The 13,380-nt window shown below is 39.3% G+C and overlaps 1 protein-coding gene across 5 annotated transcripts in view; it reads left to right on the top strand.

Annotated features, from left to right (window-relative positions):
• The window catches only part of ANO5 (anoctamin 5), a 79,654-nt gene that overhangs the window by 18,651 nt on the left and 47,623 nt on the right, over positions 1 to 13,380 (top strand). For 3 of the 5 annotated variants that reach the window (XM_044425560.1, XM_044425559.1, XM_044425561.1), the window contains exon 2: positions 3,973 to 4,043. In XM_044425560.1, the coding sequence (XP_044281495.1) occupies positions 3,973 to 4,043 (71 nt within the window). Of the gene's footprint in view, positions 1 to 3,972; positions 4,044 to 9,801; positions 9,850 to 13,380 lie in introns of all 5 variants that reach the window. The other 2 variants (XM_044425558.1, XM_044425557.1) reach the window with 1 other exon arrangement.

Genomic DNA, 13,380 nt, shown 5'->3' with positions numbered 1-13,380 from the left:
TGATTCCAGAGCTGCTTATTGTATGTATATCAATACAATATCGATCTTCCTCTATCCATCTTATTAGTGTGATAGGAAAGAACCTCAGCAGGCCTCAAGCTTGTGCACAATGCTCTCTTTCAATAGAGCTGCAGGGAAATATGGAAATTTCTACTTTTGTTTTAGATTAACTGCAGTCTAGCATGTCATGGGGCTTCTGAAGAGTGTTATAATCTTAACAATAATCTGCTGAAATAAGCCATCAGCATAAAATATGGTTTGAGTTGTCTTGTTTCAAGTAACCCTAGTTTAGACTAACTAGCCACAGTTGGGCTCAGTTCTGACGATATGATGACCTCTATTTAATAATAAATTGAAGCAAAAGCTGCTTCTGAACTCTTCCAAATCAATTGTTAGCTAATTACACATGATAGAACTGTGTCTGATAGCTTCCTTTACATGAGCATGATACGTTTGTATAAGAATCATGTTGCTCAGGAAAGAGGTGTATTAAACTCTCTTTCCCTCCCTCAGTTTCCTCACTCACATCCACACAGGGAGCAGAGTGAGTGTCTTTACTGGAGGGTTTTTTTTAAAAAACCCACAACCCTTTGTGTGCTTATAGGAAGATTTCAGGAAAAAATGTGGGAGACAGCTTAAGCCTCTCATGGTGGTATGGTCCTAATTTTAATTGGGGCCATGGAAACTGGCACAAGAACCACTGAATGTTTAATTTATCCATGGGTGAGGGCAGATGGGCTGTCATGCAGACTCACTGTAGAGGCTCACCATATTTTTATTATGATAACTATGGTTGAGTTTTGCAAGTGTTGATTACATGACATTCAAGGATGTGGGTTGCCTGTAGGCACAGAACAGCTGCTTTGTAGCTATGAGCTATAAACAAAACTCCGGGTGAAGCTGGTTGGATTCAGAAGTTATCATGTATTGTCTTAAGGTAATGTGAATTCTTTTTGCCAAAGGTAGATCTCCGTTTACTTTAGAAACATAGATAATTTCTTTAAGGATTAGTTTTGCAGCACTAAATAGATTACACAAAGGAAACTCAGTTCTTTTTGGCCCCAGATCTGTTCAAGTGAAGCTTTGTTATTGTGCCCTGTAAACCAGTAATAGTACTTGTTTTTAACCATACAGACCCCATTGTGTTCAAAACATGTTTGCTGGGCATTTAAATTTGTTGTTCCCTTTCTTCTCTCAAGTGAGAGATTTTTAAAAGTATAGATATAAAGAAGATCAAGGTGTTTCTCCTTTAACATGGTCAAATTTCATCCCAAACCAAGGCTAAGAAATTTCAGTGTAAATTTCCCTCCATGTGAGTAGGGTTTGGAGAGCTGCTTCAAGCTTGGGCTGCATGTATGATATGCGATAACCATAATAAGAAATCAGAGAATGGGCTTTCATATGGTCCTGATAACAGAACTTTTCTCAATGGAAGCTGTTCACAAATTCAGGTCGGTCTGTCTGTCTGTCATATTCATATTCTGCCAGGTAGTCCAAAAGGTTCTCTATTAAGATTGTGCCCTGGCAACAAGTTTTTAGGGAACACATGGAAGGGTATATGAGCAAGTCTCCACTATTCGAAGCAAGATTGTCCTGTTGAATGGATGCCACTATCTCAAAGACTTCTTACATGTTGACTGAACAAATGCGAAAGTTAGTAATAAACTAATGGGAACTTAGTAATAAATGAGTGAGGTCTGTCTAGCACCAATTTATCATCTTTCTGGTGACAAGTTAAGACTTTCTTCCACTCTCTGACATTTGACAGCATATGATAAGATTTTTCTCAGGTCTTGGTTGTTTTACTGTTTGTTGTGCATTTTTAGATATTTTATGCAAATTAAAAATGCAAAAATGCAAAATAATTTAATATAATCTTTGAAAAACATCCAGAAAGCTTTGGCTGTAGGGCATCATAGAAATATGCTAAATAAATCAATATCAACAAGTTGAAGCATTAAACTTCAAAGCATAAATAGCACTAATTTTACTGATTAAAGTTTCTGTTATCCATAGTTGAATGTGAAGGTCCCAGACTGCCACCTGAATCTGCTTCTGGGAGAGACGTAGGGTAAATTCCAATGTAATTAACAAGTCTTTCAAATAAAATCCCTGTGGACCAGATTTCCCTGCTGTATAAAGAAAAGTTTTTTGTGAGTGAGTTTCCCCATTCACTTAAAGACTCATGGAATTTCCCTTCCATTAAAATAATCAGAAAAGACCTGTTCATTGGGGTATTTCATGTGTACTTTGAAGTTTCATTGATCATAAAAAATAATAGGTAACTTTTGCTCATTGTTTTATATTGGGATGCTAGGAGACACTGAACATACAATGTTTCTGTAATTTTATTAGGAAAAAGTTATATTGAATAGCCACAAGGTAAATAACATATTACAGAATAGTATCATTTTTCAAAGATAATTTACCTTATAAAGGAAAATATTTGTTATCTGACAACAGGCCATTACCACCGATAAAAACAGGTTAGAGGACGGCAGAGGTTGAGGTGCCTGGATGGGGGTCACTGGAGAGGTGGGTGTGGGGTTGGGTGTCCTCCAGGGGATGGTGGAGGACAAAAGAACCTGGAGGAATGTTGTCCATGGTGTTGCAAAGACTTTGTGACTGAACAACAACAACATTGTTCATGCTGAGCTCAGAACAGTACCTGAATGGGGAAAAGATACTGAAATCAGGTTCCTTATGTGAATTTCTTTAATATTGGTAGTTGTTTAAAAGTATGTTTTTTGTGGCTTTTTCACATTTATATTGAGAAAAATTATACCCAAGTGAATCAGAATGCTCAGAAAATGAGGTATTCTTTGCTTGATGGTTGATGCTACTTATGATGCAGAGAACATGAATCTGCATTGCTCTGAGATGTGCAGGAAAAGTATCCTTAACTGATTCCTTCACAATGATGAGCCTGTTGTATTTTCAGGAAGTGCTCCCAAAGTGAATAGAATAATGCGCTTCCAAAATATGGGAATGGGCCATAACTCAGTGGTATAATACACACTTTGTGTGCAAATGATCTCAGTTTCGGCCTTGGCATCTGTAGTTGGGCTGAGAAAGACTCCTGACTTAAACCCTGGAGTGTCATTGTGATATTACACAATATTATGTAGTTGGACCGGAGGTCTCACTTGATGCAAGGTAGCTTCCTATAACATGAAAGATCTTGTCCTTCATTTGTTGTATAACAAAGGTGCAGAACTGAGCCATTTTGGAAACTGAATTCTGCCCTTCAGGGGTCCTGGTCTGGCCCTCTAAGTTTATGCCCCCTTCACTTTTCTCCAAACTTCAGTGCTGTATAGTTTCCTGGCTTTTGTGCAGTATCTTCCCCATTATAACAGGTTGAAATGCTTTTCTGAGGACTTAGCTACCATTTTAAAGAACTTTCAGCTAAAGTGTACTGGTGTTTGGCTTCATCTCCTTTGCTTTTGCTGCCTCCACTACTGGAATGAAGCCTCACGTGAGCTTCTCCGAAGTGTAATTTGGCCATCTGGTTGAAAGGTTCTGCATCACTATTGTAAATGATGCACTTGTACACTACTACTTCCTCCCTTAGGAGGACAAAGATGCTAAACTTTGAAGCTGGTTTCCCAGGAGTGCATGCAGCACACCTTGCCAGAGTTACCTGTGTTATGGATATTATTTCAGACATCCAAGTGAAGTAAGGTGACTGGGCGACCACTAGGGAGGGTCCCTAGAAGGCACTGGCTTTATGGCAATGTGGGTGACAGAGAAAAAGTTATCATCATAAGCTTGCTTTTTAATTCCCTGTTTAACGAGCTGTGTAATTTGAGTGATACTGTAAAATACCAGGCTTTAATAGAAATGTTTGTGAGAACTATCCAGAGCGCTTGCTTATTGTCTATTATCGTCTATATAAATGCTGTAAATAAAATAAATAATGGTATTTTAAAAACATCCAATGGAGCTAAACGTACTGTTTTCTATGTTCTTTAGGAGAAGAAACAAATGGGCCTTTATTTGAAAACATATCAAGCACAGATTCAGAACTTCCTGGCAATTCTGAGGTACGGTATAACTGGGGATATGTTTTGCTTTATCAAAATTTCATTGATAAATGAAATTTCATTTTGATATGGATGGAAAGTGTAGTAATACTGTGGTAGGTAAAACTGCTTTCCTGTCTCAGGAAAGCAGAATGATTTAAACTTTTGGAAATTTGTTTAATCACTTTTTCTCACCACACCAAACTTATGTTATATATGTTTCTAAACAAGTTTTTGTATAAGGAAAATACTACATGAATGTAAGTTTCTTAAATAATGCTGAAGTTTTCTTAATCCAGCTGTGATAAGATAAAGCTATCAAGATATAATGGAGATATCTTGAGTGCTGTTTTTCTTTGTAAATATATATATATACACACATAAATATAAGAAAAAAAGTTTTTAAAAAAGCTTCAATGTCTGTTGCTTTTCATGCAAAGTACAGTCTAGTCATGCTTAAAAACATTATTTGTTATATACATTTTTTAGCAGAACGCAGCTATATCCTTGAAAGTGATGAATGATGGGCATCAGCATATTCCTTTTAGGGATGTTTTACCTTCTTCCAAACCATACCTCAGTATTTGGAATTATGAATTACTTGTTCCCAAGCACAAGTCAATATTAATGGGTTGATTTTCTGAATTTCCTGAGTTTGTAAAGATGGCCTCTTATGTGCATCTTTCTCTTCCTGCCTTTCTTTGCTTTTAAGGCATGCACTTTAACACATTTTAGGAGCTGAAAGCATAGCACTTGCATTATACCTCCTTTGCAGTTTCTGATACTTTCAGAACAATCGTAAACTGGATCAGGGAAAAGTGCTGAGGCAGATCTAGGAGGGTGAAATGTACGTGCATGGAAGGGGGTCGTCTTTTTGTTCTGGTGGGGTGAGAATAGTCCTGGACCAGCTTTGGAAAGCCAGCTTCAGCCTGCATACTGAGTACCCCATTCTGGAACTTTCTACCTGCTCCCACCATGCTCAGGGCTGTTGCAAATAACCTTTGGAGTTGGAGTCCCTGTCTAGGTGGAATCTCCCCTGCCATTGGTGGTCTTCCTTTCTGCCAGTGCAAGTCAGTGTTGGACAAGTTAGAGAACATCCTTAGCCTTTCCTGCTTTCAACCATGTGGCAGGAGGAAGAATGCTTTCCAGATTAATTTTTTAGTTAATTGAGTTCTCAGCTGTGGAAATGATCCTTGAAAGCATGACATATATTCACTGAATTTTGTGAACTTATGTTAAACAGAGCTTCCAAGGAATGTTGAAATGATCATACACATGACTTCATGATTAAATAAAGGAAAAGTTACTTTGAAACCTAATCTTCTGCACATAATATTTTTCTGCCACATGCTCTGGGCTGTTTCTTTTTAAAAGTTTAATGACATACTCAAATAAGGAATTTTTATCCAGGTGGGGATAGAATTGCGAGAAGTCCTGATTTTTTTCTGGCATGAAATGCACTATTGTCCAGGCAATCAGTTTTCCCCACATATGCATTTCTCAGCATGAACTTTCAAGAACAGTATAAAAGTTTAAAATGAACTTCTGCATTTTCCATTAACTCAAGAGACCAGCCATTTGAATGTGCAGAACTTCTGGTTCTCATGGTCTGCATTCAAGAGAAACAATATGAACAATTAGAATGAAGTCCAGTAAAGCACATTCTGAAATTGCCTATAGAATCCCCAAAAGAAAATCAGAAGGCTGGGATGCTGTGCATTTCCAGTTTGCAGAAGAAAATTAAAAAATAAAGCCTGGCATATCTGTGCACCCTCAATTTCAGTGTTCATTCAGCTGTGCAAGAGATTCATATTTAAACAAATGGCTCCTAATCCAGCAAACTATATGCCCACAAAAGCCTGACTGTATGTATGGATCATCTCCTAAGGGTGCAATCCTATGCAGGTTTAGATGGAGAAAATCAACTCTTTCCTGTCTGAATCTGACCACAGTAATCTGTGATCTGGCAAAGTTAGGTGAGATATGTCATGGATGCAAGGAAGCTGTCAGTCCATTGCCATTTATGTACTCCCATGTAGTAATAAAAGCAGTGCTAATCCATGAATCTCACTGAAAATCTCACTGCTGATTTCTTTGCATGGAATTAACTTGAAGTGCTAGGAATTAAATATATCTCCCTTTCCCACTCAGGTTGAAAAAAACAAATCACGTTGAAGGTTCATTTTCTCAAAGGCTGCCGTTTCCTTTGGGGAAAAGGCCACGGCTCGGAGGTGGAACGCATGCTTTGCATGTAGACAGTTCTTGGTTTGATGCATGGCACCAGCTCAGGTTGCAGGAGATGTGAAAGGGCCCTACCCAAGTCCCTGGAGAACTTCTGCCAGTCAGAGTAGGTAGTACCAAGCTAGATAAACACATAATTTGACCCAGTCTAAGATACTTTCTATGTCCCAGTAAAAGGTGTGTGTTCTTATTTTTGAAGCCTCTACAAAGCTGAGTACATAAGTACAGCTTTAGTGTTTGACCAATTTCTACAAGACATTTATCTGAAACAATTTTCATTAAATGTTTTGGATTGGTAGAATACCTCCTCATGTATTTTCAGTACTGTATACATGTACTGACTATTGAAAGTAGAAGGGAGCATACCATTTTTTCATTGCTTCAGTGAGATTATTTATGACCAGTATACATTGGTATCACGGGATTAAAACCGCAACACTGTTTGAGGGCATATCTATCCCACTGGTATTTATAGTATAGGATAACACTATCACTGTGTCAGTGCAATACCCCACACCAGCCTTCCCCAGCCTGATGTGATCCAGATGTTTCATTTTACAATTCCCATAAACGCTGATCATTGGCTGGGATTGATAAGAGTGGTAGTCCAATCCATATGGAAGACACTGTGACAATGAACACAATCCTAGACTGCTACAGAATGAGAAAAATATGTTGCCTCAAAAATGCACCACCAAGCACACACACGCGCGTACATACACACACACGCGCACACACACACGGTATGGAACAACAAGAAGACCTACCGTGTCCATGACAAGAACACCAGTGCCATTCATTGCCAATGTGTAATATTGCTGTAGTGGTGACATGGTGAACTTGTGGAAAGGTTGTGGCTAATCGAACCAAATCAGTTGGACTGACCAGGAGAATCATGTGGAGTAGTTCTTGCTGGTCCATGCTTTCAGATCACACATGTGCGATTAGGGTATTTAAAGGCTCCCCAATATTCTCCTATCTTCATTCTGAGTTATGTTGTGTAGATGAAGAAAAAATGCTTTGTGTAGTGGTGGTAGTGTTGATAACGATTATGGTAACACCAACACTGCCTAATCTTGGAAGCTAAGCAGGATCAGTCCTGGTTAGAATTTGGATGGGAGACAAGTCCTGAATGGAGCAGACAGTTGGACATGATGGCCTTCTAGGGCTCCTTCCAAATGTGTGATTCTATGTTCATCATAATTTCATCTCAACACTACCCAGTAGCCAAATTAGTCCAAGCTGTTCACAGATTGGCCTAATTGTGTTTAAATAAATAGGGACTATTCATGGTCTGAATTAGGAAGTATAAATTCTTTACAGATATAGATTTCTATTAAGCCATTGATAACTGCAGTGAAATCAGTTGGTTCAATTAAATAAATTGAGGAACTTGTTAGGGTTTTTTTGCTCATACTAGAAAATATAATATTTCAGAGTCCCAGAATGACACTCAGGCTATTCAAAGTGGCCCCAAGGACTCGTGCTCTTTTTTTATGGTACTAAAACCCAGGATTGAATGCAGTATTACAAATTGCTGAGAAACTCCTCTTAGATTTCAGAGCTTGGGTTAGAACTACTCCTGTTTCAGAAACAAGATCAGAACTCCTCTGGTTATGTGGACCTATTTGACATCAACCATATAAACTGTTTGGATTCTGGCTAGAGGGCCATGGATCCTGTTTTAATTTGAATGTGGATGTCAAAAAACCTTTAAACATGAGACAGTGTAGAGAAAAATGCAAGAAGTTAATTCAATTATGTTTAAAGACAAAAGTATTTTTGGTGCCAAGATGGGTCACATTTCAGTTTATGTATGAGAACATTAATCTGCCTTAGTGGCAAAGCAACAGCAGACAAATTACTCAGTTCTTTGAAATATTATCTGAAAATATAAATACATTTTGAGTTCAGGTTTCCTAAGAAAATGTAAATTTAGTAGTCTTATGTAAGTTACATATATTTCTGCATATATGATAAATAAATTTGAAGTTCAGTTAAATGGCAAAGATTTTAACTCTTGTTTCTTGAAAACTGGTTACACTGTATACAAGATGAATTATGGAAAAGCTGCTAACACAATCTTAGGATCATTGAATAGTATCATCCAAAGGGGGCAGTCAGGCTATTGGGTCCAGCCCCCTGTCAATGCAGGACTCCAGACAAAAGCATCCTGAACAGATGGCCATTGAACTGCATCTTGAACGCCTCCAGTGTAGGAGAGCCCTGCCTCCCCCATGGCCTGCCTAGGTCATACCCATTTCAGCCACCATTTAGTATGATGTAAGTAGTGTGCTTTGCCTAAAATCAGTTCTGCTACACTTCCGTACTTCTGCATCATATCCACTGGGCTTGTCAGAGTGAACTATCCTCTAATGCAGGGGTCTCAAACGCAACTGACCTGGGGGCCTCTGGAAGTAGAGTCTGGGTGAGGCTGGGCCGCATCAAGGATTCCCCCACCGTGGTGGTGGTGGGCCGCTCATCCCGCGGCCGGCCCGGGTGCCGCCGGCGCTTTGAAGCCCACAGGGCCCCTCCCTGTGCCCCACCCGTCCCGGCAAGTGGCCCGCGGGCTGCGAGTTTGAGACCCCTGCTCTGACGTATTAATTATATTATGCACTGTTGCCTTAATGAAGCTTATCTTATTTAAGCCCAAAACATACCTTGTATTTCCATGTTTGTACCAGATGCTCAGTTGCAAACCAGTAGCTTAAAGCCAGCTTAATTTGTAAAGTTCAGTGTCACTGTCAGGCTTTCTTTATCTAGTATTGTAATTTTTAGTCGTGCACAAAAAGGCACTTTAATGACATTTGCACGTCTTCCTTCGTATGCTGCACCCGTATTGGAAACTAACATACCACACATCTGTGTTAATGTTTCTTCATGTGGCAGGCATGGTACATCCTTGAGGATGCCAGTTTAAAAACATGTTTTGTGATGTTTCACTACTACAGCTGTTGATACACCTCACACTAAGCATCTTTTTTGGAGCACTAAATGGTACATCATCTTTTCATACCAAATCCATGTCTCCTCCTTGAAGCACAGATCAGCTTTCTGATTTACATGGTAGAATCTGCAAAATCCTTTTAGCTTCAAGTGAAATATATAAAAATGTGGGCAATCCCACCTTTCCCTATAATTTCAAGAAATGGCATAGAACTGATTTGGCATAAAATGCTTTTTACCAAACCCCCAAATTATGTTGACTTTGCTGTGTTTTTACAGCAGGAAAAACAAAAAAGCAAACAAAGAACCCAAGCAATTTTTAGAAAAGGGAAACAAAACACTTCCAAATATGCAGAAAGTAACCATGTAAAACATAAATGATTGTGATCTATGTTTCCAATCTTATCTAAGGAAATAAAGATGGTCTGGCTAATCTATTGTTTCCTTGGAAATTAAACTGAAATGATTCATGACGGTATTTTTGAAAAACAGAAAGCACAAAGCTTCGTGGTTGCTGCTGATTTTTAAAGCATTCTCTTGCTTTTGCATCAACACTAACAGCATTATATCTTCCCCCTGGTGCCACTGGCAGGGCCTAAGTACAACTGAGACTACATTGCTCATCTCTGACCTTCAAGGGGTAAGCAGCAACAGTGGCTGTGATTATGCATCTCTGCATGAATGGTATTGTCTCTTACTATGTTCCAAAATACAGCAAAAAAAAGAAAAATTTTCCAGTTTTCCTAAGACATTGGAACACCATTTTGAGCTTTTAAATTAAAGGATATCCAGTACAGAATATGAGATTCTACAGTTTGGTATAGCATTTTAAAGGATGATTATCTAAATAAGTGTTTTGTCCATCTGAAAATGAAAAGGACTCTCCCTGAAACATTAATGTTGCAATATTTTTGTTTAGATAACCTTCCACAGAACCTTTGAATTGGACAACTACATACAAGAAAATAGAGGCAATATAAAGTAAAGAATGTATAGGAATTATGCTCTTGGAAACTGGAAAGGTTTTTATTTTTGTTGTTATTGGGTATGCTGTGGAATGAGTTAACATTATGTGTTTGGGTCTATTCTACTATTTTTAACAGCACTTTGGGCATTTCCTACTACCGTGGCTGATCTCTAGGTCAATGGGAGCCAGCATGCCATTTTAAATAAGCTGTTCTTGACCACCCCCTGCATATTCCACTGGAGGAGCAAGCCTAATTCATGAGCAGTTAGCCGGTCATAGGATCATTTGAAAATGGAACTTTAATGCCCTGCATCTGATTTTGTATAATATCCTATTGTATAATATCCTATTATAAGACATAATAGCTTATATCTTATTTATTTTCATTTAGCACTGTAACAGTATGCAATTAGTAGAAACAGGATGAAATTGCCTCAGCTGATATCCTCCTCTTCCCGTTATAATGAAGTTACCTTCAGTGGGTCTTGGAACTGCACCCTGTAAAATTTATGTTCCACTGCTCCTCCAAGAAATTAAATGTAGCTCTGAGGTGGTTTCTCTTCCAGGTGAACTTGGATCCCTTAATTTCAGAGTGGAAACTGTATGAGGTGACTACTGGTTTCATACATGCACTGGGTATTGGGAGTACTAACATACTTCTCTATTGTAATGGATCTTGTCCTGTCTTTGTTATCTCTCAAATAACAGATCAGATTTTTTTTAACAGGAAAGTCTTGATAAATCCTGGGAGACTGTAAAACAAATTCAGTATTTACATTCAGTTTTGTTCTGTCTGCATGAATCTGTATGTGAAACAGTGATCTGCATGCTCTTACCAAAGGTCTGTGAAGGTTTGAGGAAGGAAGATAAGAATTAAATGGTTTCCTTGTTTAAATTATATGATGTCAGCTTTATGTCAATGCAATTTATGCTGAAATAGCTTAGGTGAAGTAATGTGGGGGGGGGGGTAACTTGCACAAATATTTCTCCCCTGATCTTTTCTAATGCATCATTCATTCTAATAGTGTGTGTATAGTTCTAGCAAGAGTTTGATGTGAGCGTAACTTATTTACCACCAGCAAAGATTTTGTTAAGATGGTGGGGGAGGAAAGGCAAGATCTATGGGGTGGCCTTTTTCCTCTATGGGGTCTCAGTGGTGTGGTGGACAGGGAACATGGAAGAGTGCAGGACTGGCACTTTCCCCCAAGCAGGATAGATCTTTGTAAAATGTGATGTTATATTCTAGAGTACCAGAGTAATTACTGTACCCTGGGGTGGGTAATTGTGGCCTTCTAGTTATTGTTGAAACTGTGATGGGAATTTCAGTCCAGTAGTATGTGAAAGGTGACAGGTTACCCATCCTGGGCACAGAGAAAGTCAAAAGTGGAGGAAAATAATGAAACAGAGTCCAGGCAATTCCTTCCCCTTTTTGTTAATGGAGTTCCTCACTAGTTGTATAAAGGGTAGCACTTTCTTGTAACTGGCTGCTCATATTTGTATTTTGCCCCTAGTAGTTACATCCTTGTACACCTGGTCTAGATAATGGAGTTTGCTATACAATTCTAGGGAAAGAAAAGCCGAGAAAAGAATTTGAGACTTAAAATCAAAAAGGTAAAAACGGAGTGAGTTTATTAAGGAAGGGTAAAAAGACACTTTTAAAAAGAGGGTACCAGCGTAAAGTGTATGCCAAAGTGGAGAGAAACAAAAAGGAACAATGAGGGGACGTGGGAATATGGGAATGAATAGGAGAGAGTGAATAGGAGATGTTACAACTCCTTCATCTGCTGTGATGATAGAGCAGAATTCTTGGTTATGAGACAGATGCAGACAAAGGAAGGTGAGACATTCACAGACTGGGCAAGAACATGGTCTGATGAAGTGTACTGGCAGATGCCCAGCCAGAGCTTTAGGAGAAACTCAGGGAGTTAGTGCAATTCTTTGCCACAATATGGCAGGAATGAGAGGTGATGGGGTATAAAATGGACATCCAGTTGGGAGCTTCAAGTCAGACCTGGGTAAAGTCCGTTCCAGGAAAAACTCCATTCAAAATTATCTAACTTCTCCTGAGCTGGTCTTCTCTCTGTCCTTTCAAGAAGATCAGGACCAGACCGCTTTCTAACTAAAGTCCTTATCTTTGGCTAAAGCTGACCAGCTAGCCTGCATTTCTGATGCAACGAATTGTAGAAGTCAATAGGAAAAGATACGAGCAAAGTTGAAATACTGGCCATTAGGGAAATGTGATTAATGGTATGAAGTTGTCCCTAACTGAATACCTCTCCTCCCTTCCAATCCAGAAGGAGCTGACTCCAGCTTCAAGGGGCAGCCTGCTGCCCTTGAACCAATCAAGTTTGTTAGAGACCGGTTCAGCACATCTAGGAGACCTGTTGCTCAGAGCAGTCAGTGGCTAAGGCACTTGCATTTCCCTTCAAAGAAAGATAATTAGGATGGGCTCTAGTCTTGACAACTAAGCACCATTGCTTTCAGCTGCTAGCAAAGTGAAGGCATTGGGACAAAACAGAGTAACTTTGCCATTGACGGTGTTTTGCCAGGGTACAGAGTTTAGGAATCAGTACAGTAAAATGTGATGCTACTGCAGCTTCTCCTTACCTAGTGACCTCGAGTTGTTCTGAATTACAATTCCTATCATGCCAGAGTATTGGCTTTGTTGCCTTGAGCTGATGGGAATTGTAATCTAAAACCATCTGGCAGGCCTCAGGCTGGGGAAGGCTATGTGAGAAAGACAAGAACAGACATATCTGTGCTGTTTTTATCCCACCCTGCAGTCTTTTTTTCATTTTAATGTTTAATTTCACTGGAAATACATTCCTTCCTATGAACATCAGCGTTAAAAACTTAAACAAGCTAGGCTTGAGTGTTTTTTAAATTTCCCACTTAAGCCAATGGGCTTTTGGAATGCTGATCTTGGGCTGCACCACCCCATACCCTGTAGTACTTTCCTGATCAAGGAAGATTTTCAACCAGGCTTGCACATCCTCTCCCTCTGTGGTGGGAGGTGCGAGAAGATAAGAATGAGTCACCCAGAAAACTCAAATTCTCTGCCAAGGAAGGTGCAATGGTGTGAAAGCAAGCAACTCACTCAGTGCCTGCTCGTCATAGGAAGGTACAAAGAACTATGCCACACTTGAGGTTTCATCCTCTGACACTGGACGGGGGGCGGCGGAGCTTTTGTTACACGGGTAAGAA

The sequence above is a fragment of the Varanus komodoensis genome, unplaced genomic scaffold (genome assembly GCF_004798865.1).
Source record: "Varanus komodoensis strain SLA01 unplaced genomic scaffold, ASM479886v1 scaffold16, whole genome shotgun sequence".
Taxonomy (NCBI): Eukaryota; Metazoa; Chordata; class Lepidosauria; order Squamata; family Varanidae; genus Varanus; species Varanus komodoensis.
Note: the sequence above shows the minus strand (reverse complement) of the source record. Positions and strands in the feature narration are given on the sequence as shown.